Source organism: Hyla sarda, unplaced genomic scaffold (genome assembly GCF_029499605.1).
Source record: "Hyla sarda isolate aHylSar1 unplaced genomic scaffold, aHylSar1.hap1 scaffold_1562, whole genome shotgun sequence".
In the NCBI taxonomy this organism is placed as follows: domain Eukaryota; kingdom Metazoa; phylum Chordata; class Amphibia; order Anura; family Hylidae; genus Hyla; species Hyla sarda.
The window spans coordinates 27,776-48,969 of NW_026608198.1; the positions used below are offsets into that span (position 1 = coordinate 27,776).

General features: G+C 43.7%; 2 protein-coding genes across 2 annotated transcripts; both read left to right on the forward strand.

Annotated features, from left to right (window-relative positions):
• Positions 1-5,208: 5,208 nt before the first annotated feature.
• LOC130310213 (uncharacterized) lies at positions 5,209-6,549 on the forward strand. The gene is made up of 2 exons (XM_056552385.1): positions 5,209-5,664; positions 5,751-6,549. Exons 1-2 carry the CDS (start codon positions 5,540-5,542, stop codon positions 6,349-6,351), a joined length of 726 nt encoding a protein of 241 aa, XP_056408360.1. The 5' UTR covers positions 5,209-5,539; the 3' UTR covers positions 6,352-6,549.
• An 11,229-nt stretch (positions 6,550-17,778) lies between these two features.
• Positions 17,779-19,119, forward strand: LOC130310208 (uncharacterized). Its single transcript, XM_056552381.1, has 2 exons — positions 17,779-18,234; positions 18,321-19,119. The coding sequence occupies exons 1-2, from the start codon at positions 18,110-18,112 to the stop codon at positions 18,919-18,921; spliced, it is 726 nt and encodes a 241-aa protein (XP_056408356.1). The 5' UTR covers positions 17,779-18,109; the 3' UTR covers positions 18,922-19,119.
• The last annotated feature ends 2,075 nt before the right edge of the window (positions 19,120-21,194 follow it).

The following is a 21,194-nucleotide window of genomic DNA, read 5'->3' on the forward strand; positions in this document are numbered from 1 at the left end:
TGACCGTCTCCAGAAACAGCTGCACACTCTCTCTTAGAGTAAAAATTGATGACTTCGGGGTGTAGACCACCACGGGGGCCATCAAGTGGACTTCTGGGAGAGATACTGCACAGGACACGGAAAACATCTAAAGAAGAATAACTGGGGGACTACATATGGTGCCAGTAATCATGACACAATAATATGAGCTGGTGATATTACCTATACAAAAAAAAAAAAAAAAAAAATTATAAAAAAATATTGATGTGTGAAGTGTAATACCTAGTTAGAAAAACAGAATCAAATTCATCATTATAACCCCCCTCTGCATTACCCTGTTTATTATTTTTCAAGCAAGCACTTTGTTCTAATTCGTCCACTCTCTGGCGTGCTCCTTGTATAAGGGGTTTGGGATACCCTTTTTGTTTAAAACGATCCTCCAGGTTCTCTAGTTGTTGTAGGTATTTTTGTGTGGAAGAACAATTCCTTCGGATTCTTTTCATTTGACCGAATGGAATGTTCTTCTTCCATTATTTAAGATGGCAACTGTTAAAGTCGAGGTATCTGTTTGCATTCACCTCCTTAAAATAGTTGGCAGTATGCGAACAGCCATCCTGAATATAGATATTTAAATCCAGGAACTCACATTTTTTGGGGGACTGATGCAGCGCTGCCTTTGGCAATTTCTGGCTCTGCTATAGCGCTTTTTTTGAGGGGGCGTGTCGGCTGCCCCTTCATCTGGCGGTCAACCTGCGCCGCCGGGACGCAGCGCCGCCGGGACCGCCTGGAGGACGTCGCTCGCAACGGGACCACTCGGGACACCGCATGGTCGGGTAAGTGATGCCGGGGGATGGGTAAGGGACACTTAGCAGAGCGGTGTGTGTCCCGATCCCCGTGATCGGGACTTACACACCGCGCTGCTAAATATTCTGATAGCGAAACGCTGCTATTAGCTAGTCAGAGTTGACCAGCTGATAGCAGCGATCGCTGGGGGGGGGGGGGTGGGGGATGAAACCCCCCGTGGTCGCATGGTAAGATGGCTGGCTATCAGTGATAGCCACCATCTTACCGGGCGCTGCGGGATGCCGCGAGTAGCGGCAAAAATGTTCATGACGTACCTGTATGTCATGGGTCGGGAACACCTTGCCACCCATGACGTACAGGTATGTCATAGGTCGGGAAGGGGTTAATGGTATAGAGAACTGTGTCTAGTGCATTAACTCTGATTTTTTGCCCATTGAAACCAGTAGGCCCATTGTGGTCTATGGGGAAAGCTGCTGAGTTGCCCATAGCAACCAATCAGATCGCTTCTTTCATTTTTGAAAAAGTCTCTGAAAAATGAAGGAAGTAATCTGATTGGTTGCTATGGGCAACTCAGAAACTTTTCCAGGAAAATATGCTGAGTTGCCCATAGCAACCAATCAGATCGCTTCTTTCATTTTGCAAAGGCATTGTGAAAAATGAAAGAAGCAATCTGGTTGCTATGGGCAACTGCACAACTCTTCCTCTACACTGGTCTTAATGAATCTCCCCCATAGAGGGAGATTTATCAAAACCTGCCCAGAGGAAAAGTTTCTGAGTTGCCCATAGCAACCAATCAGATCGCTTCTTTCATTTTTGAAAAAGCCTCTGAAAAATGAAGGATATTTTTGAGATTTTGGAAGCTGGGATACTCACTACACCCATGCATATCTAGATAATTAAGTATGGGGGGAACTTAAATTTATTTTTTAAATCACATGGAGTTTTGACTTTACTTCATTATGGTCGAATAAAGCACTTAAAGAGTTCCTTAAAATTAAAGATTCACTCTTTTGGATGAAAAGGGGCTTATTTATGTAAATCAATTATACGCTTTAGGTCAAATAAAGTCGTTTGAAGAGATAGCCCATAAGTGTGTGGGGGGAAGACAATCACAAACATTGTTTTTTACAAATAAGTAACACAGATCATAAAGCAATAAAAGGAGAGATTGGAGATTTCAGGGATTCTATATATAAGAAAAGTTTAATTAGACTATTTCCTTATGCAAAGTTGCTGTCTGGGCATGCTGGGAGTTGTGGTTCTGCAGCGGTTGGGGGTTCACAGCTTGAAGACCACTGCTATAGAGGGTGCAAATGTATCTGAGCCCTGGAACTCAAATAATGTGAAATATGAGATGATCAAAATGGAGCCCCTGCACTAATTACTTGGGTTCTGAGGTCTGTAAGGTCCATAGTAAAAACATCAGGTTCTGTCTATAGCAGATACTAAATCATGGCAGCTCAAAGAAACAAGCAGTCATTCTGACATGTCACATGTGATGTCATAGACAGCTGGAGGCCTGACATCCCACTGACAGCCGCCCGAGCCTTCAGTCTGTTCCAGTGCGATTAGTGAGAATAGTGAGATTAGCGTCTTCTTTTTCTACTTGTCTGAAATGGAGCTAAAAGGACTGGGGTTCGTCCCCCTCCTGTTGGCGTTTTGGTGTGCGGCCTGGCTTGCCACCAGCTACATCATGACGGTCGTCCTCGGCCATGCAGCCTCGCCACTGATGAGCATCAGGTAAGATAAACAAGCAAATGATTCTTATTTCATGGGTTGGGAGTGAGGAAATATCCATAATAACATTGGTTTCTTTTCCTTCACAGTGACGTGGGAAATGTCTTTCCCGAAAGCATATTATTCAGAATTGGATTCATAGGGACGTCCATTGGCACTTTGGTACTAACCTTTCTTATTTATAAGTATATGGTTATGCATACTGAAGAGTTCAGGGGTCATCAGGTCCTGATCCAGAGGATCCTGCTGGCCATTGTGTGGGCCTCCTGTTTTTCCACAGCTGTTATGCATGTATTGTCCCCCGAAGAATATCCCAGGATACACTTTGTCAGCACGATAATTTCCATTACATGTGAAGCCTTATACTACCTTGGGCAGTCCATCCAGATGTATAAATTACCAGGAGCAAAAAAAGTCATCCACCATAGTAGATGCACCTGCTGTGGCCTGACTTTTGTCTGTGTAGTTTTCTATTTTGGATATGAAACATTAAAGGAATTATTCCATAATGATGAAGACTGGGACGAGATCCGTGAAATCCCCATCATAATCATCGAGTGGGTGATGCTTCTACTGATCCTGATAAACATCGTGACCTATTATTCCACCATGCAGAGGTTATTGTTGACCGTCTCCAGAAACAGCTGCACACTCTCTCTTAGAGTAAAAATTGATGACTTCGGGGTGTAGACCACCACGGGGGCCATCAAGTGGACTTCTGGGAGAGATACTGCACAGGACACGGAAAACATCTAAAGAAGAATAACTGGGGGACTACATATGGTGCCAGTAATCATGACACAATAATATGAGCTGGTGATATTACCTATACAAAAAAAAAAAAAAAAATTATAAAAAAATATTGGTGTGTGAAGTGTAATACCTAGTTAGAAAAACAGAATCAAATTCATCATTATAACCCCCCTCTGCATTACCCTGTTTATTATTTTTCAAGCAAGCACTTTGTTCTAATTCGTCCACTCTCTGGCGTGCTCCTTGTATAAGGGGTTTGGGATACCCTTTTTGTTTAAAACGATCCTCCAGGTTCTCTAGTTGTTGTAGGTATTTTTGTGTGGAAGAACAATTCCTTCGGATTCTTTTCATTTGACCGAATGGAATGTTCTTCTTCCATTATTTAAGATGGCAACTGTTAAAGTCGAGGTATCTGTTTGCATTCACCTCCTTAAAATAGTTGGCAGTATGCGAACAGCCATCCTGAATATAGATATTTAAATCCAGGAACTCACATTTTTTGGGGGACTGATGCAGCGCTGCCTTTGGCAATTTCTGGCTCTGCTATAGCGCTTTTTTTGAGGGGGCGTGTCGGCTGCCCCTTCATCTGGCGGTCAACCTGCGCCGCCGGGACGCAGCGCCGCCGGGACCGCCTGGAGGACGTCGCTCGCAACGGGACCACTCGGGACACCGCATGGTCGGGTAAGTGATGCCGGGGGATGGGTAAGGGACACTTAGCAGAGCGGTGTGTGTCCCGATCCTCGTGATCGGGACTTACACACCGCGCTGCTAAATATTCTGATAGCGAAACGCTGCTATTAGCTAGTCAGAGTTGACCAGCTGATAGCAGCGATCGCTGGGGGGGGGGGGTGGGGGATGAAACCCCCCGTGGTCGCATGGTAAGATGGCTGGCTATCAGTGATAGCCACCATCTTACCGGGCGCTGCGGGATGCCGCGAGTAGCGGCAAAAATGTTCATGACGTACCTGTATGTCATGGGTCGGGAACACCTTGCCACCCATGACGTACAGGTATGTCATAGGTCGGGAAGGGGTTAATGGTATAGAGAACTGTGTCTAGTGCATTAACTCTGATTTTTTGCCCATTGAAACCAGTAGGCCCATTGTGGTCTATGGGGAAAGCTGCTGAGTTGCCCATAGCAACCAATCAGATCGCTTCTTTCATTTTTGAAAAAGTCTCTGAAAAATGAAGGAAGTAATCTGATTGGTTGCTATGGGCAACTCAGAAACTTTTCCAGGAAAATATGCTGAGTTGCCCATAGCAACCAATCAGATCGCTTCTTTCATTTTGCAAAGGCATTGTGAAAAATGAAAGAAGCAATCTGGTTGCTATGGGCAACTGCACAACTCTTCCTCTACACTGGTCTTAATGAATCTCCCCCATAGAGGGAGATTTATCAAAACCTGCCCAGAGGAAAAGTTTCTGAGTTGCCCATAGCAACCAATCAGATCGCTTCTTTCATTTTTGAAAAAGCCTCTGAAAAATGAAGGATATTTTTGAGATTTTGGAAGCTGGGATACTCACTACACCCATGCATATCTAGATAATTAAGTATGGGGGGAACTTAAATTTATTTTTTAAATCACATGGAGTTTTGACTTTACTTCATTATGGTCGAATAAAGCACTTAAAGAGTTCCTTAAAATTAAAGATTCACTCTTTTGGATGAAAAGGGGCTTATTTATGTAAATCAATTATACGCTTTAGGTCAAATAAAGTCGTTTGAAGAGATAGCCCATAAGTGTGTGGGGGGAAGACAATCACAAACATTGTTTTTTACAAATAAGTAACACAGATCATAAAGCAATAAAAGGAGAGATTGGAGATTTCAGGGATTCTATATATAAGAAAAGTTTAATTAGACTATTTCCTTATGCAAAGTTGCTGTCTGGGCATGCTGGGAGTTGTGGTTCTGCAGCGGTTGGGGGTTCACAGCTTGAAGACCACTGCTATAGAGGGTGCAAATGTATCTGAGCCCTGGAACTCAAATAATGTGAAATATGAGATGATCAAAATGGAGCCCCTGCACTAATTACTTGGGTTCTGAGGTCTGTAAGGTCCATAGTAAAAACATCAGGTTCTGTCTATAGCAGATACTAAATCATGGCAGCTCAAAGAAACAAGCAGTCATTCTGACATGTCACATGTGATGTCATAGACAGCTGGAGGCCTGACATCCCACTGACAGCCGCCCGAGCCTTCAGTCTGTTCCAGTGCGATTAGTGAGAATAGTGAGATTAGCGTCTTCTTTTTCTACTTGTCTGAAATGGAGCTAAAAGGACTGGGGTTCGTCCCCCTCCTGTTGGCGTTTTGGTGTGCGGCCTGGCTTGCCACCAGCTACATCATGACGGTCGTCCTCGGCCATGCAGCCTCGCCACTGATGAGCATCAGGTAAGATAAACAAGCAAATGATTCTTATTTCATGGGTTGGGAGTGAGGAAATATCCATAATAACATTGGTTTCTTTTCCTTCACAGTGACGTGGGAAATGTCTTTCCCGAAAGCATATTATTCAGAATTGGATTTATAGGGACGTCCATTGGCACTTTGGTACTAACCTTTCTTATTTATAAGTATATGGTTATGCATACTGAAGAGTTCAGGGGTCATCAGGTCCTGATCCAGAGGATCCTGCTGGCCATTGTGTGGGCCTCCTGTTTTTCCACAGCTGTTATGCATGTATTGTCCCCCGAAGAATATCCCAGGATACACTTTGTCAGCACGATAATTTCCATTACATGTGAAGCCTTATACTACCTTGGGCAGTCCATCCAGATGTATAAATTACCAGGAGCAAAAAAAGTCATCCACCATAGTAGATGCACCTGCTGTGGCCTGACTTTTGTCTGTGTAGTTTTCTATTTTGGATATGAAACATTAAAGGAATTATTCCATAATGATGAAGACTGGGACGAGATCCGTGAAATCCCCATCATAATCATCGAGTGGGTGATGCTTCTACTGATCCTGATAAACATCGTGACCTATTATTCCACCATGCAGAGGTTATTGTTGACCGTCTCCAGAAACAGCTGCACACTCTCTCTTAGAGTAAAAATTGATGACTTCGGGGTGTAGACCACCACGGGGGCCATCAAGTGGACTTCTGGGAGAGATACTGCACAGGACACGGAAAACATCTAAAGAAGAATAACTGGGGGACTACATATGGTGCCAGTAATCATGACACAATAATATGAGCTGGTGATATTACCTATACAAAAAAAAAAAAAAAAAAAATTATAAAAAAATATTGGTGTGTGAAGTGTAATACCTAGTTAGAAAAACAGAATCAAATTCATCATTATAACCCCCCTCTGCATTACCCTGTTTATTATTTTTCAAGCAAGCACTTTGTTCTAATTCGTCCACTCTCTGGCGTGCTCCTTGTATAAGGGGTTTGGGATACCCTTTTTGTTTAAAACGATCCTCCAGGTTCTCTAGTTGTTGTAGGTATTTTTGTGTGGAAGAACAATTCCTTCGGATTCTTTTCATTTGACCGAATGGAATGTTCTTCTTCCATTATTTAAGATGGCAACTGTTAAAGTCGAGGTATCTGTTTGCATTCACCTCCTTAAAATAGTTGGCAGTATGCGAACAGCCATCCTGAATATAGATATTTAAATCCAGGAACTCACATTTTTTGGGGGACTGATGCAGCGCTGCCTTTGGCAATTTCTGGCTCTGCTATAGCGCTTTTTTTGAGGGGGCGTGTCGGCTGCCCCTTCATCTGGCGGTCAACCTGCGCCGCCGGGACGCAGCGCCGCCGGGACCGCCTGGAGGACGTCGCTCGCAACGGGACCACTCGGGACACCGCATGGTCGGGTAAGTGATGCCGGGGGATGGGTAAGGGACACTTAGCAGAGCGGTGTGTGTCCCGATCCCCGTGATCGGGACTTACACACCGCGCTGCTAAATATTCTGATAGCGAAACGCTGCTATTAGCTAGTCAGAGTTGACCAGCTGATAGCAGCGATCGCTGGGGGGGGGGGGGGGGGATGAAACCCCCCGTGGTCGCATGGTAAGATGGCTGGCTATCAGTGATAGCCACCATCTTACCGGGCGCTGCGGGATGCCGCGAGTAGCGGCAAAAATGTTCATGACGTACCTGTATGTCATGGGTCGGGAACACCTTGCCACCCATGACGTACAGGTATGTCATAGGTCGGGAAGGGGTTAATGGTATAGAGAACTGTGTCTAGTGCATTAACTCTGATTTTTTGCCCATTGAAACCAGTAGGCCCATTGTGGTCTATGGGGAAAGCTGCTGAGTTGCCCATAGCAACCAATCAGATCGCTTCTTTCATTTTTGAAAAAGTCTCTGAAAAATGAAGGAAGTAATCTGATTGGTTGCTATGGGCAACTCAGAAACTTTTCCAGGAAAATATGCTGAGTTGCCCATAGCAACCAATCAGATCGCTTCTTTCATTTTGCAAAGGCATTGTGAAAAATGAAAGAAGCAATCTGGTTGCTATGGGCAACTGCACAACTCTTCCTCTACACTGGTCTTAATGAATCTCCCCCATAGAGGGAGATTTATCAAAACCTGCCCAGAGGAAAAGTTTCTGAGTTGCCCATAGCAACCAATCAGATCGCTTCTTTCATTTTTGAAAAAGCCTCTGAAAAATGAAGGATATTTTTGAGATTTTGGAAGCTGGGATACTCACTACACCCATGCATATCTAGATAATTAAGTATGGGGGGAACTTAAATTTATTTTTTAAATCACATGGAGTTTTGACTTTACTTCATTATGGTCGAATAAAGCACTTAAAGAGTTCCTTAAAATTAAAGATTCACTCTTTTGGATGAAAAGGGGCTTATTTATGTAAATCAATTATACGCTTTAGGTCAAATAAAGTCGTTTGAAGAGATAGCCCATAAGTGTGTGGGGGGAAGACAATCACAAACATTGTTTTTTACAAATAAGTAACACAGATCATAAAGCAATAAAAGGAGAGATTGGAGATTTCAGGGATTCTATATATAAGAAAAGTTTAATTAGACTATTTCCTTATGCAAAGTTGCTGTCTGGGCATGCTGGGAGTTGTGGTTCTGCAGCGGTTGGGGGTTCACAGCTTGAAGACCACTGCTATAGAGGGTGCAAATGTATCTGAGCCCTGGAACTCAAATAATGTGAAATATGAGATGATCAAAATGGAGCCCCTGCACTAATTACTTGGGTTCTGAGGTCTGTAAGGTCCATAGTAAAAACATCAGGTTCTGTCTATAGCAGATACTAAATCATGGCAGCTCAAAGAAACAAGCAGTCATTCTGACATGTCACATGTGATGTCATAGACAGCTGGAGGCCTGACATCCCACTGACAGCCGCCCGAGCCTTCAGTCTGTTCCAGTGCGATTAGTGAGAATAGTGAGATTAGCGTCTTCTTTTTCTACTTGTCTGAAATGGAGCTAAAAGGACTGGGGTTCGTCCCCCTCCTGTTGGCGTTTTGGTGTGCGGCCTGGCTTGCCACCAGCTACATCATGACGGTCGTCCTCGGCCATGCAGCCTCGCCACTGATGAGCATCAGGTAAGATAAACAAGCAAATGATTCTTATTTCATGGGTTGGGAGTGAGGAAATATCCATAATAACATTGGTTTCTTTTCCTTCACAGTGACGTGGGAAATGTCTTTCCCGAAAGCATATTATTCAGAATTGGATTCATAGGGACGTCCATTGGCACTTTGGTACTAACCTTTCTTATTTATAAGTATATGGTTATGCATACTGAAGAGTTCAGGGGTCATCAGGTCCTGATCCAGAGGATCCTGCTGGCCATTGTGTGGGCCTCCTGTTTTTCCACAGCTGTTATGCATGTATTGTCCCCCGAAGAATATCCCAGGATACACTTTGTCAGCACGATAATTTCCATTACATGTGAAGCCTTATACTACCTTGGGCAGTCCATCCAGATGTATAAATTACCAGGAGCAAAAAAAGTCATCCACCATAGTAGATGCACCTGCTGTGGCCTGACTTTTGTCTGTGTAGTTTTCTATTTTGGATATGAAACATTAAAGGAATTATTCCATAATGATGAAGACTGGGACGAGATCCGTGAAATCCCCATCATAATCATCGAGTGGGTGATGCTTCTACTGATCCTGATAAACATCGTGACCTATTATTCCACCATGCAGAGGTTATTGTTGACCGTCTCCAGAAACAGCTGCACACTCTCTCTTAGAGTAAAAATTGATGACTTCGGGGTGTAGACCACCACGGGGGCCATCAAGTGGACTTCTGGGAGAGATACTGCACAGGACACAGAAAACATCTAAAGAAGAATAACTGGGGGACTACATATGGTGCCAGTAATCATGACACAATAATATGAGCTGGTGATATTACCTATACAAAAAAAAAAAAAAAAAAAATTATAAAAAAATATTGGTGTGTGAAGTGTAATACCTAGTTAGAAAAACAGAATCAAATTCATCATTATAACCCCCCTCTGCATTACCCTGTTTATTATTTTTCAAGCAAGCACTTTGTTCTAATTCGTCCACTCTCTGGCGTGCTCCTTGTATAAGGGGTTTGGGATACCCTTTTTGTTTAAAACGATCCTCCAGGTTCTCTAGTTGTTGTAGGTATTTTTGTGTGGAAGAACAATTCCTTCGGATTCTTTTCATTTGACCGAATGGAATGTTCTTCTTCCATTATTTAAGATGGCAACTGTTAAAGTCGAGGTATCTGTTTGCATTCACCTCCTTAAAATAGTTGGCAGTATGCGAACAGCCATCCTGAATATAGATATTTAAATCCAGGAACTCACATTTTTTGGGGGACTGATGCAGCGCTGCCTTTGGCAATTTCTGGCTCTGCTATAGCGCTTTTTTTGAGGGGGCGTGTCGGCTGCCCCTTCATCTGGCGGTCAACCTGCGCCGCCGGGACGCAGCGCCGCCGGGACCGCCTGGAGGACGTCGCTCGCAACGGGACCACTCGGGACACCGCATGGTCGGGTAAGTGATGCCGGGGGATGGGTAAGGGACACTTAGCAGAGCGGTGTGTGTCCCGATCCCCGTGATCGGGACTTACACACCGCGCTGCTAAATATTCTGATAGCGAAACGCTGCTATTAGCTAGTCAGAGTTGACCAGCTGATAGCAGCGATCGCTGGGGGGGGGGGGGGGGATGAAACCCCCCGTGGTCGCATGGTAAGATGGCTGGCTATCAGTGATAGCCACCATCTTACCGGGCGCTGCGGGATGCCGCGAGTAGCGGCAAAAATGTTCATGACGTACCTGTATGTCATGGGTCGGGAACACCTTGCCACCCATGACGTACAGGTATGTCATAGGTCGGGAAGGGGTTAATGGTATAGAGAACTGTGTCTAGTGCATTAACTCTGATTTTTTGCCCATTGAAACCAGTAGGCCCATTGTGGTCTATGGGGAAAGCTGCTGAGTTGCCCATAGCAACCAATCAGATCGCTTCTTTCATTTTTGAAAAAGTCTCTGAAAAATGAAGGAAGTAATCTGATTGGTTGCTATGGGCAACTCAGAAACTTTTCCAGGAAAATATGCTGAGTTGCCCATAGCAACCAATCAGATCGCTTCTTTCATTTTGCAAAGGCATTGTGAAAAATGAAAGAAGCAATCTGGTTGCTATGGGCAACTGCACAACTCTTCCTCTACACTGGTCTTAATGAATCTCCCCCATAGAGGGAGATTTATCAAAACCTGCCCAGAGGAAAAGTTTCTGAGTTGCCCATAGCAACCAATCAGATCGCTTCTTTCATTTTTGAAAAAGCCTCTGAAAAATGAAGGATATTTTTGAGATTTTGGAAGCTGGGATACTCACTACACCCATGCATATCTAGATAATTAAGTATGGGGGGAACTTAAATTTATTTTTTAAATCACATGGAGTTTTGACTTTACTTCATTATGGTCGAATAAAGCACTTAAAGAGTTCCTTAAAATTAAAGATTCACTCTTTTGGATGAAAAGGGGCTTATTTATGTAAATCAATTATACGCTTTAGGTCAAAGAAAGTCGTTTGAAGAGATAGCCCATAAGTGTGTGGGGGGAAGACAATCACAAACATTGTTTTTTACAAATAAGTAACACAGATCATAAAGCAATAAAAGGAGAGATTGGAGATTTCAGGGATTCTATATATAAGAAAAGTTTAATTAGACTATTTCCTTATGCAAAGTTGCTGTCTGGGCATGCTGGGAGTTGTGGTTCTGCAGCGGTTGGGGGTTCACAGCTTGAAGACCACTGCTATAGAGGGTGCAAATGTATCTGAGCCCTGGAACTCAAATAATGTGAAATATGAGATGATCAAAATGGAGCCCCTGCACTAATTACTTGGGTTCTGAGGTCTGTAAGGTCCATAGTAAAAACATCAGGTTCTGTCTATAGCAGATACTAAATCATGGCAGCTCAAAGAAACAAGCAGTCATTCTGACATGTCACATGTGATGTCATAGACAGCTGGAGGCCTGACATCCCACTGACAGCCGCCCGAGCCTTCAGTCTGTTCCAGTGCGATTAGTGAGAATAGTGAGATTAGCGTCTTCTTTTTCTACTTGTCTGAAATGGAGCTAAAAGGACTGGGGTTCGTCCCCCTCCTGTTGGCGTTTTGGTGTGCGGCCTGGCTTGCCACCAGCTACATCATGACGGTCGTCCTCGGCCATGCAGCCTCGCCACTGATGAGCATCAGGTAAGATAAACAAGCAAATGATTCTTATTTCATGGGTTGGGAGTGAGGAAATATCCATAATAACATTGGTTTCTTTTCCTTCACAGTGACGTGGGAAATGTCTTTCCCGAAAGCATATTATTCAGAATTGGATTCATAGGGACGTCCATTGGCACTTTGGTACTAACCTTTCTTATTTATAAGTATATGGTTATGCATACTGAAGAGTTCAGGGGTCATCAGGTCCTGATCCAGAGGATCCTGCTGGCCATTGTGTGGGCCTCCTGTTTTTCCACAGCTGTTATGCATGTATTGTCCCCCGAAGAATATCCCAGGATACACTTTGTCAGCACGATAATTTCCATTACATGTGAAGCCTTATACTACCTTGGGCAGTCCATCCAGATGTATAAATTACCAGGAGCAAAAAAAGTCATCCACCATAGTAGATGCACCTGCTGTGGCCTGACTTTTGTCTGTGTAGTTTTCTATTTTGGATATGAAACATTAAAGGAATTATTCCATAATGATGAAGACTGGGACGAGATCCGTGAAATCCCCATCATAATCATCGAGTGGGTGATGCTTCTACTGATCCTGATAAACATCGTGACCTATTATTCCACCATGCAGAGGTTATTGTTGACCGTCTCCAGAAACAGCTGCACACTCTCTCTTAGAGTAAAATTTGATGACTTCGGGGTGTAGACCACCACGGGGGCCATCAAGTGGACTTCTGGGAGAGATACTGCACAGGACACGGAAAACATCTAAAGAAGAATAACTGGGGGACTACATATGGTGCCAGTAATCATGACACAATAATATGAGCTGGTGATATTACCTATACAAAAAAAAAAAAAAAAAAAATTATAAAAAAATATTGGTGTGTGAAGTGTAATACCTAGTTAGAAAAACAGAATCAAATTCATCATTATAACCCCCCTCTGCATTACCCTGTTTATTATTTTTCAAGCAAGCACTTTGTTCTAATTCGTCCACTCTCTGGCGTGCTCCTTGTATAAGGGGTTTGGGATACCCTTTTTGTTTAAAACGATCCTCCAGGTTCTCTAGTTGTTGTAGGTATTTTTGTGTGGAAGAACAATTCCTTCGGATTCTTTTCATTTGACCGAATGGAATGTTCTTCTTCCATTATTTAAGATGGCAACTGTTAAAGTCGAGGTATCTGTTTGCATTCACCTCCTTAAAATAGTTGGCAGTATGCGAACAGCCATCCTGAATATAGATATTTAAATCCAGGAACTCACATTTTTTGGGGGACTGATGCAGCGCTGCCTTTGGCAATTTCTGGCTCTGCTATAGCGCTTTTTTTGAGGGGGCGTGTCGGCTGCCCCTTCATCTGGCGGTCAACCTGCGCCGCCGGGACGCAGCGCCGCCGGGACCGCCTGGAGGACGTCGCTCGCAACGAGACCACTCGGGACACCGCATGGTCGGGTAAGTGATGCCGGGGGATGGGTAAGGGACACTTAGCAGAGCGGTGTGTGTCCCGATCCCCGTGATCGGGACTTACACACCGCGCTGCTAAATATTCTGATAGCGAAACGCTGCTATTAGCTAGTCAGAGTTGACCAGCTGATAGCAGCGATCGCTGGGGGGGGGGTGGGGGATGAAACCCCCCGTGGTCGCATGGTAAGATGGCTGGCTATCAGTGATAGCCACCATCTTACCGGGCGCTGCGGGATGCCGCGAGTAGCGGCAAAAATGTTCATGACGTACCTGTATGTCATGGGTCGGGAACACCTTGCCACCCATGACGTACAGGTATGTCATAGGTCGGGAAGGGGTTAATGGTATAGAGAACTGTGTCTAGTGCATTAACTCTGATTTTTTGCCCATTGAAACCAGTAGGCCCATTGTGGTCTATGGGGAAAGCTGCTGAGTTGCCCATAGCAACCAATCAGATCGCTTCTTTCATTTTTGAAAAAGTCTCTGAAAAATGAAGGAAGTAATCTGATTGGTTGCTATGGGCAACTCAGAAACTTTTCCAGGAAAATATGCTGAGTTGCCCATAGCAACCAATCAGATCGCTTCTTTCATTTTGCAAAGGCATTGTGAAAAATGAAAGAAGCAATCTGGTTGCTATGGGCAACTGCACAACTCTTCCTCTACACTGGTCTTAATGAATCTCCCCCATAGAGGGAGATTTATCAAAACCTGCCCAGAGGAAAAGTTTCTGAGTTGCCCATAGCAACCAATCAGATCGCTTCTTTCATTTTTGAAAAAGCCTCTGAAAAATGAAGGATATTTTTGAGATTTTGGAAGCTGGGATACTCACTACACCCATGCATATCTAGATAATTAAGTATGGGGGGAACTTAAATTTATTTTTTAAATCACATGGAGTTTTGACTTTACTTCATTATGGTCGAATAAAGCACTTAAAGAGTTCCTTAAAATTAAAGATTCACTCTTTTGGATGAAAAGGGGCTTATTTATGTAAATCAATTATACGCTTTAGGTCAAATAAAGTCGTTTGAAGAGATAGCCCATAAGTGTGTGGGGGGAAGACAATCACAAACATTGTTTTTTACAAATAAGTAACACAGATCATAAAGCAATAAAAGGAGAGATTGGAGATTTCAGGGATTCTATATATAAGAAAAGTTTAATTAGACTATTTCCTTATGCAAAGTTGCTGTCTGGGCATGCTGGGAGTTGTGGTTCTGCAGCGGTTGGGGGTTCACAGCTTGAAGACCACTGCTATAGAGGGTGCAAATGTATCTGAGCCCTGGAACTCAAATAATGTGAAATATGAGATGATCAAAATGGAGCCCCTGCACTAATTACTTGGGTTCTGAGGTCTGTAAGGTCCATAGTAAAAACATCAGGTTCTGTCTATAGCAGATACTAAATCATGGCAGCTCAAAGAAACAAGCAGTCATTCTGACATGTCACATGTGATGTCATAGACAGCTGGAGGCCTGACATCCCACTGACAGCCGCCCGAGCCTTCAGTCTGTTCCAGTGCGATTAGTGAGAATAGTGAGATTAGCGTCTTCTTTTTCTACTTGTCTGAAATGGAGCTAAAAGGACTGGGGTTCGTCCCCCTCCTGTTGGCGTTTTGGTGTGCGGCCTGGCTTGCCACCAGCTACATCATGGCGGTCGTCCTCGGCCATGCAGCCTCGCCACTGATGAGCATCAGGTAAGATAAACAAGCAAATGATTCTTATTTCATGGGTTGGGAGTGAGGAAATATCCATAATAACATTGGTTTCTTTTCCTTCACAGTGACGTGGGAAATGTCTTTCCCGAAAGCATATTATTCAGAATTGGATTTATAGGGACGTCCATTGGCACTTTGGTACTAACCTTTCTTATTTATAAGTATATGGTTATGCATACTGAAGAGTTCAGGGGTCATCAGGTCCTGATCCAGAGGATCCTGCTGGCCATTGTGTGGGCCTCCTGTTTTTCCACAGCTGTTATGCATGTATTGTCCCCCGAAGAATATCCCAGGATACACTTTGTCAGCACGATAATTTCCATTACATGTGAAGCCTTATACTACCTTGGGCAGTCCATCCAGATGTATAAATTACCAGGAGCAAAAAAAGTCATCCACCATAGTAGATGCACCTGCTGTGGCCTGACTTTTGTCTGTGTAGTTTTCTATTTTGGATATGAAACATTAAAGGAATTATTCCATAATGATGAAGACTGGGACGAGATCCGTGAAATCCCCATCATAATCATCGAGTGGGTGATGCTTCTACTGATCCTGATAAACATCGTGACCTATTATTCCACCATGCAGAGGTTATTGTTGACCGTCTCCAGAAACAGCTGCACACTCTCTCTTAGAGTAAAAATTGATGACTTCGGGGTGTAGACCACCACGGGGGCCATCAAGTGGACTTCTGGGAGAGATACTGCACAGGACACGGAAAACATCTAAAGAAGAATAACTGGGGGACTACATATGGTGCCAGTAATCATGACACAATAATATGAGCTGGTGATATTACCTATACAAAAAAAAAAAAAAAAAAAATTATAAAAAAATATTGGTGTGTGAAGTGTAATACCTAGTTAGAAAAACAGAATCAAATTCATCATTATAACCCCCCTCTGCATTACCCTGTTTATTATTTTTCAAGCAAGCACTTTGTCCTAATTCGTCCACTCTCTGGCGTGCTCCTTGTATAAGGGGTTTGGGATACCCTTTTTGTTTAAAACGATCCTCCAGGTTCTCTAGTTGTTGTAGGTATTTTTGTGTGGAAGAACAATTCCTTCGGATTCTTTTCATTTGACCGAATGGAATGTTCTTCTTCCATTATTTAAGATGGCAACTGTTAAAGTCGAGGTATCTGTTTGCATTCACCTCCTTAAAATAGTTGGCAGTATGCGAACAGCCATCCTGAATATAGATATTTAAATCCAGGAACTCACATTTTTTGGGGGACTGATGCAGCGCTGCCTTTGGCAATTTCTGGCTCTGCTATAGCGCTTTTTTTGAGGGGGCGTGTCGGCTGCCCCTTCATCTGGCGGTCAACCTGCGCCGCCGGGACGCAGCGCCGCCGGGACCGCCTGGAGGACGTCGCTCGCAACGGGACCACTCGGGACACCGCATGGTCGGGTAAGTGATGCCGGGGGATGGGTAAGGGACACTTAGCAGAGCGGTGTGTGTCCCGATCCCCGTGATCGGGACTTACACACCGCGCTGCTAAATATTCTGATAGCGAAACGCTGCTATTAGCTAGTCAGAGTTGACCAGCTGATAGCAGCGATCGCTGGGGGGGGGGGTGGGGGATGAAACCCCCCGTGGTCGCATGGTAAGATGGCTGGCTATCAGTGATAGCCACCATCTTACCGGGCGCTGCGGGATGCCGCGAGTAGCGGCAAAAATGTTCATGACGTACCTGTATGTCATGGGTCGGGAACACCTTGCCACCCATGACGTACAGGTATGTCATAGGTCGGGAAGGGGTTAATGGTATAGAGAACTGTGTCTAGTGCATTAACTCTGATTTTTTGCCCATTGAAACCAGTAGGCCCATTGTGGTCTATGGGGAAAGCTGCTGAGTTGCCCATAGCAACCAATCAGATCGCTTCTTTCATTTTTGAAAAAGTCTCTGAAAAATGAAGGAAGTAATCTGATTGGTTGCTATGGGCAACTCAGAAACTTTTCCAGGAAAATATGCTGAGTTGCCCATAGCAACCAATCAGATCGCTTCTTTCATTTTGCAAAGGCATTGTGAAAAATGAAAGAAGCAATCTGGTTGCTATGGGCAACTGCACAACTCTTCCTCTACACTGGTCTTAATGAATCTCCCCCATAGAGGGAGATTTATCAAAACCTGCCCAGAGGAAAAGTTTCTGAGTTGCCCATAGCAACCAATCAGATCGCTTCTTTCATTTTTGAAAAAGCCTCTGAAAAATGAAGGATATTTTTGAGATTTTGGAAGCTGGGATACTCACTACACCCATGCATATCTAGATAATTAAGTATGGGGGGAACTTAAATTTATTTTTTAAATCACATGGAGTTTTGACTTTACTTCATTATGGTCGAATAAAGCACTTAAAGAGTTCCTTAAAATTAAAGATTCACTCTTTTGGATGAAAAGGGGCTTATTTATGTAAATCAATTATACGCTTTAGGTCAAATAAAGTCGTTTGAAGAGATAGCCCATAAGTGTGTGGGGGGAAGACAATCACAAACATTGTTTTTTACAAATAAGTAACACAGATCATAAAGCAATAAAAGGAGAGATTGGAGATTTCAGGGATTCTATATATAAGAAAAGTTTAATTAGACTATTTCCTTATGCAAAGTTGCTGTCTGGGCATGCTGGGAGTTGTGGTTCTGCAGCGGTTGGGGGTTCACAGCTTGAAGACCACTGCTATAGAGGGTGCAAATGTATCTGAGCCCTGGAACTCAAATAATGTGAAATATGAGATGATCAAAATGGAGCCCCTGCACTAATTACTTGGGTTCTGAGGTCTGTAAGGTCCATAGTAAAAACATCAGGTTCTGTCTATAGCAGATACTAAATCATGGCAGCTCAAAGAAACAAGCAGTCATTCTGACATGTCACATGTGATGTCATAGACAGCTGGAGGCCTGACATCCCACTGACAGCCGCCCGAGCCTTCAGTCTGTTCCAGTGCGATTAGTGAGAATAGTGAGATTAGCGTCTTCTTTTTCTACTTGTCTGAAATGGAGCTAAAAGGACTGGGGTTCGTCCCCCTCCTGTTGGCGTTTTGGTGTGCGGCCTGGCTTGCCACCAGCTACATCATGACGGTCATCCTCGGCCATGCAGCCTCGCCACTGATGAGCATCAGGTAAGATAAACAAGCAAATGATTCTTATTTCATGGGTTGGGAGTGAGGAAATATCCATAATAACATTGGTTTCTTTTCCTTCACAGTGACGTGGGAAATGTCTTTCCCGAAAGCATATTATTCAGAATTGGATTCATAGGGACGTCCATTGGCACTTTGGTACTAACCTTTCTTATTTATAAGTATATGGTTATGCATACTGAAGAGTTCAGGGGTCATCAGGTCCTGATCCAGAGGATCCTGCTGGCCATTGTGTGGGCCTCCTGTTTTTCCACAGCTGTTATGCATGTATTGTCCCCCGAAGAATATCCCAGGATACACTTTGTCAGCACGATAATTTCCATTACATGTGAAGCCTTATACTACCTTGGGCAGTCCATCCAGATGTATAAATTACCAGGAGCAAAAAAAGTCATCCACCATAGTAGATGCACCTGCTGTGGCCTGACTTTTGTCTGTGTAGTTTTCTATTTTGGATATGAAACATTAAAGGAATTATTCCATAATGATGAAGACTGGGACGAGATCCGTGAAATCCCCATCATAATCATCGAGTGGGTGATGCTTCTACTGATCCTGATAAACATCGTGACCTATTATTCCACCATGCAGAGGTTATTGTTGACCGTCTCCAGAAACAGCTGCACACTCTCTCTTAGAGTAAAAATTGATGACTTCGGGGTGTAGACCACCACGGGGGCCATCAAGTGGACTTCTGGGAGAGATACTGCACAGGACACGGAAAACATCTAAAGAAGAATAACTGGGGGACTACATATGGTGCCAGTAATCATGACACAATAATATGAGCTGGTGATATTACCTATACAAAAAAAAAAAAAAAAAAAATTATAAAAAAATATTGGTGTGTGAAGTGTAATACCTAGTTAGAAAAACAGAATCAAATTCATCATTATAACCCCCCTCTGCATTACCCTGTTTATTATTTTTCAAGCAAGCACTTTGTTCTAATTCGTCCACTCTCTGGCGTGCTCCTTGTATAAGGGGTTTGGGATACCCTTTTTGTTTAAAACGATCCTCCAGGTTCTCTAGTTGTTGTAGGTATTTTTGTGTGGAAGAACAATTCCTTCGGATTCTTTTCATTTGACCGAATGGAATGTTCTTCTTCCATTATTTAAGATGGCAACTGTTAAAGTCGAGGTATCTGTTTGCATTCACCTCCTTAAAATAGTTGGCAGTATGTGAACAGCCATCCTGAATATAGATATTTAAATCCAGGAACTCACATTTTTTGGGGGACTGATGCAGCGCTGCCTTTGGCAATTTCTGGCTCTGCTATAGCGCTTTTTTTGAGGGGGCGTGTCGGCTGCCCCTTCATCTGGCGGTCAACCTGCGCCGCCGGGACGCAGCGCCGCCGGGACCGCCTGGAGGACGTTGCTCGCAACGGGACCACTCGGGACACCGCATGGTCGGGTAAGTGATGCCGGGGGATGGGTAAGGGACACTTAGCAGAGCGGTGTGTGTCCCGATCCCCGTGATCGGGACTTACACACCGCGCTGCTAAATATTCTGATAGCGAAACGCTGCTATTAGCTAGTCAGAGTTGACCAGCTGATAGCAGCGATCGCTGGGGGGGGGGGGTGGGGGATGAAACCCCCCGTGGTCGCATGGTAAGATGGCTGGCTATCAGTGATAGCCACCATCTTACCGGGCGCTGCGGGATGCCGCGAGTAGCGGCAAAAATGTTCATGACGTACCTGTATGTCATGGGTCGGGAACACCTTGCCACCCATGACGTACAGGTATGTCATAGGTCGGGAAGGGGTTAATGGTATAGAGAACTGTGTCTAGTGCATTAACTCTGATTTTTTGCCCATTGAAACCAGTAGGCCCATTGTGGTCTATGGGGAAAGCTGCTGAGTTGCCCATAGCAACCAATCAGATCGCTTCTTTCATTTTTGAAAAAGTCTCTGAAAAATGAAGGAAGTAATCTGATTGGTTGCTATGGGCAACTCAGAAACTTTTCCAGGAAAATATGCTGAGTTGCCCATAGCAACCAATCAGATCGCTTCTTTCATTTTGCAAAGGCATTGTGAAAAATGAAAGAAGCAATCTGGTTGCTATGGGCAACTGCACAACTCTTCCTCTACACTGGTCTTAATGAATCTCCCCCATAGAGGGAGATTTATCAAAACCTGCCCAGAGGAAAAGTTTCTGAGTTGCCCATAGCAACCAATCAGATCGCTTCTTTCATTTTTGAAAAAGCCTCTGAAAAATGAAGGATATTTTTGAGATTTTGGAAGCTGGGATACTCACTACACCCATGCATATCTAGATAATTAAGTATGGGGGGAACTTAAATTTATTTTTTAAATCACATGGAGTTTTGACTTTACTTCATTATGGTCGAATAAAGCACTTAAAGAGTTCCTTAAAATTAAAGATTCACTCTTTTGGATGAAAAGGGGCTTATTTATGTAAATCAATTATACGCTTTAGGTCAAATAAAGTCGTTTGAAGAGATAGCCCATAAGTGTGTGGGGGGAAGACAATCACAAACATTGTTTTTTACAAATAAGTAACACAGATCATAAAGCAATAAAAGGAGAGATTGGAGATTTCAGGGATTCTATATATAAGAAAAGTTTAATTAGACTATTTCCTTATGCAAAGTTGCTGTCTGGGCATGCTGGGAGTTGTGGTTCTGCAGCGGTTGGGGGTTCACAGCTTGAAGACCACTGCTATAGAGGGTGCAAATGTATCTGAGCCCTGGAACTCAAATAATGTGAAATATGAGATGATCAAAATGGAGCCCCTGCACTAATTACTTGGGTTCTGAGGTCTGTAAGGTCCATAGTAAAAACATCAGGTTCTGTCTATAGCAGATACTAAATCATGGCAGCTCAAAGAAACAAGCAGTCATTCTGACATGTCACATGTGATGTCATAGACAGCTGGAGGCCTGACATCCCACTGACAGCCGCCCGAGCCTTCAGTCT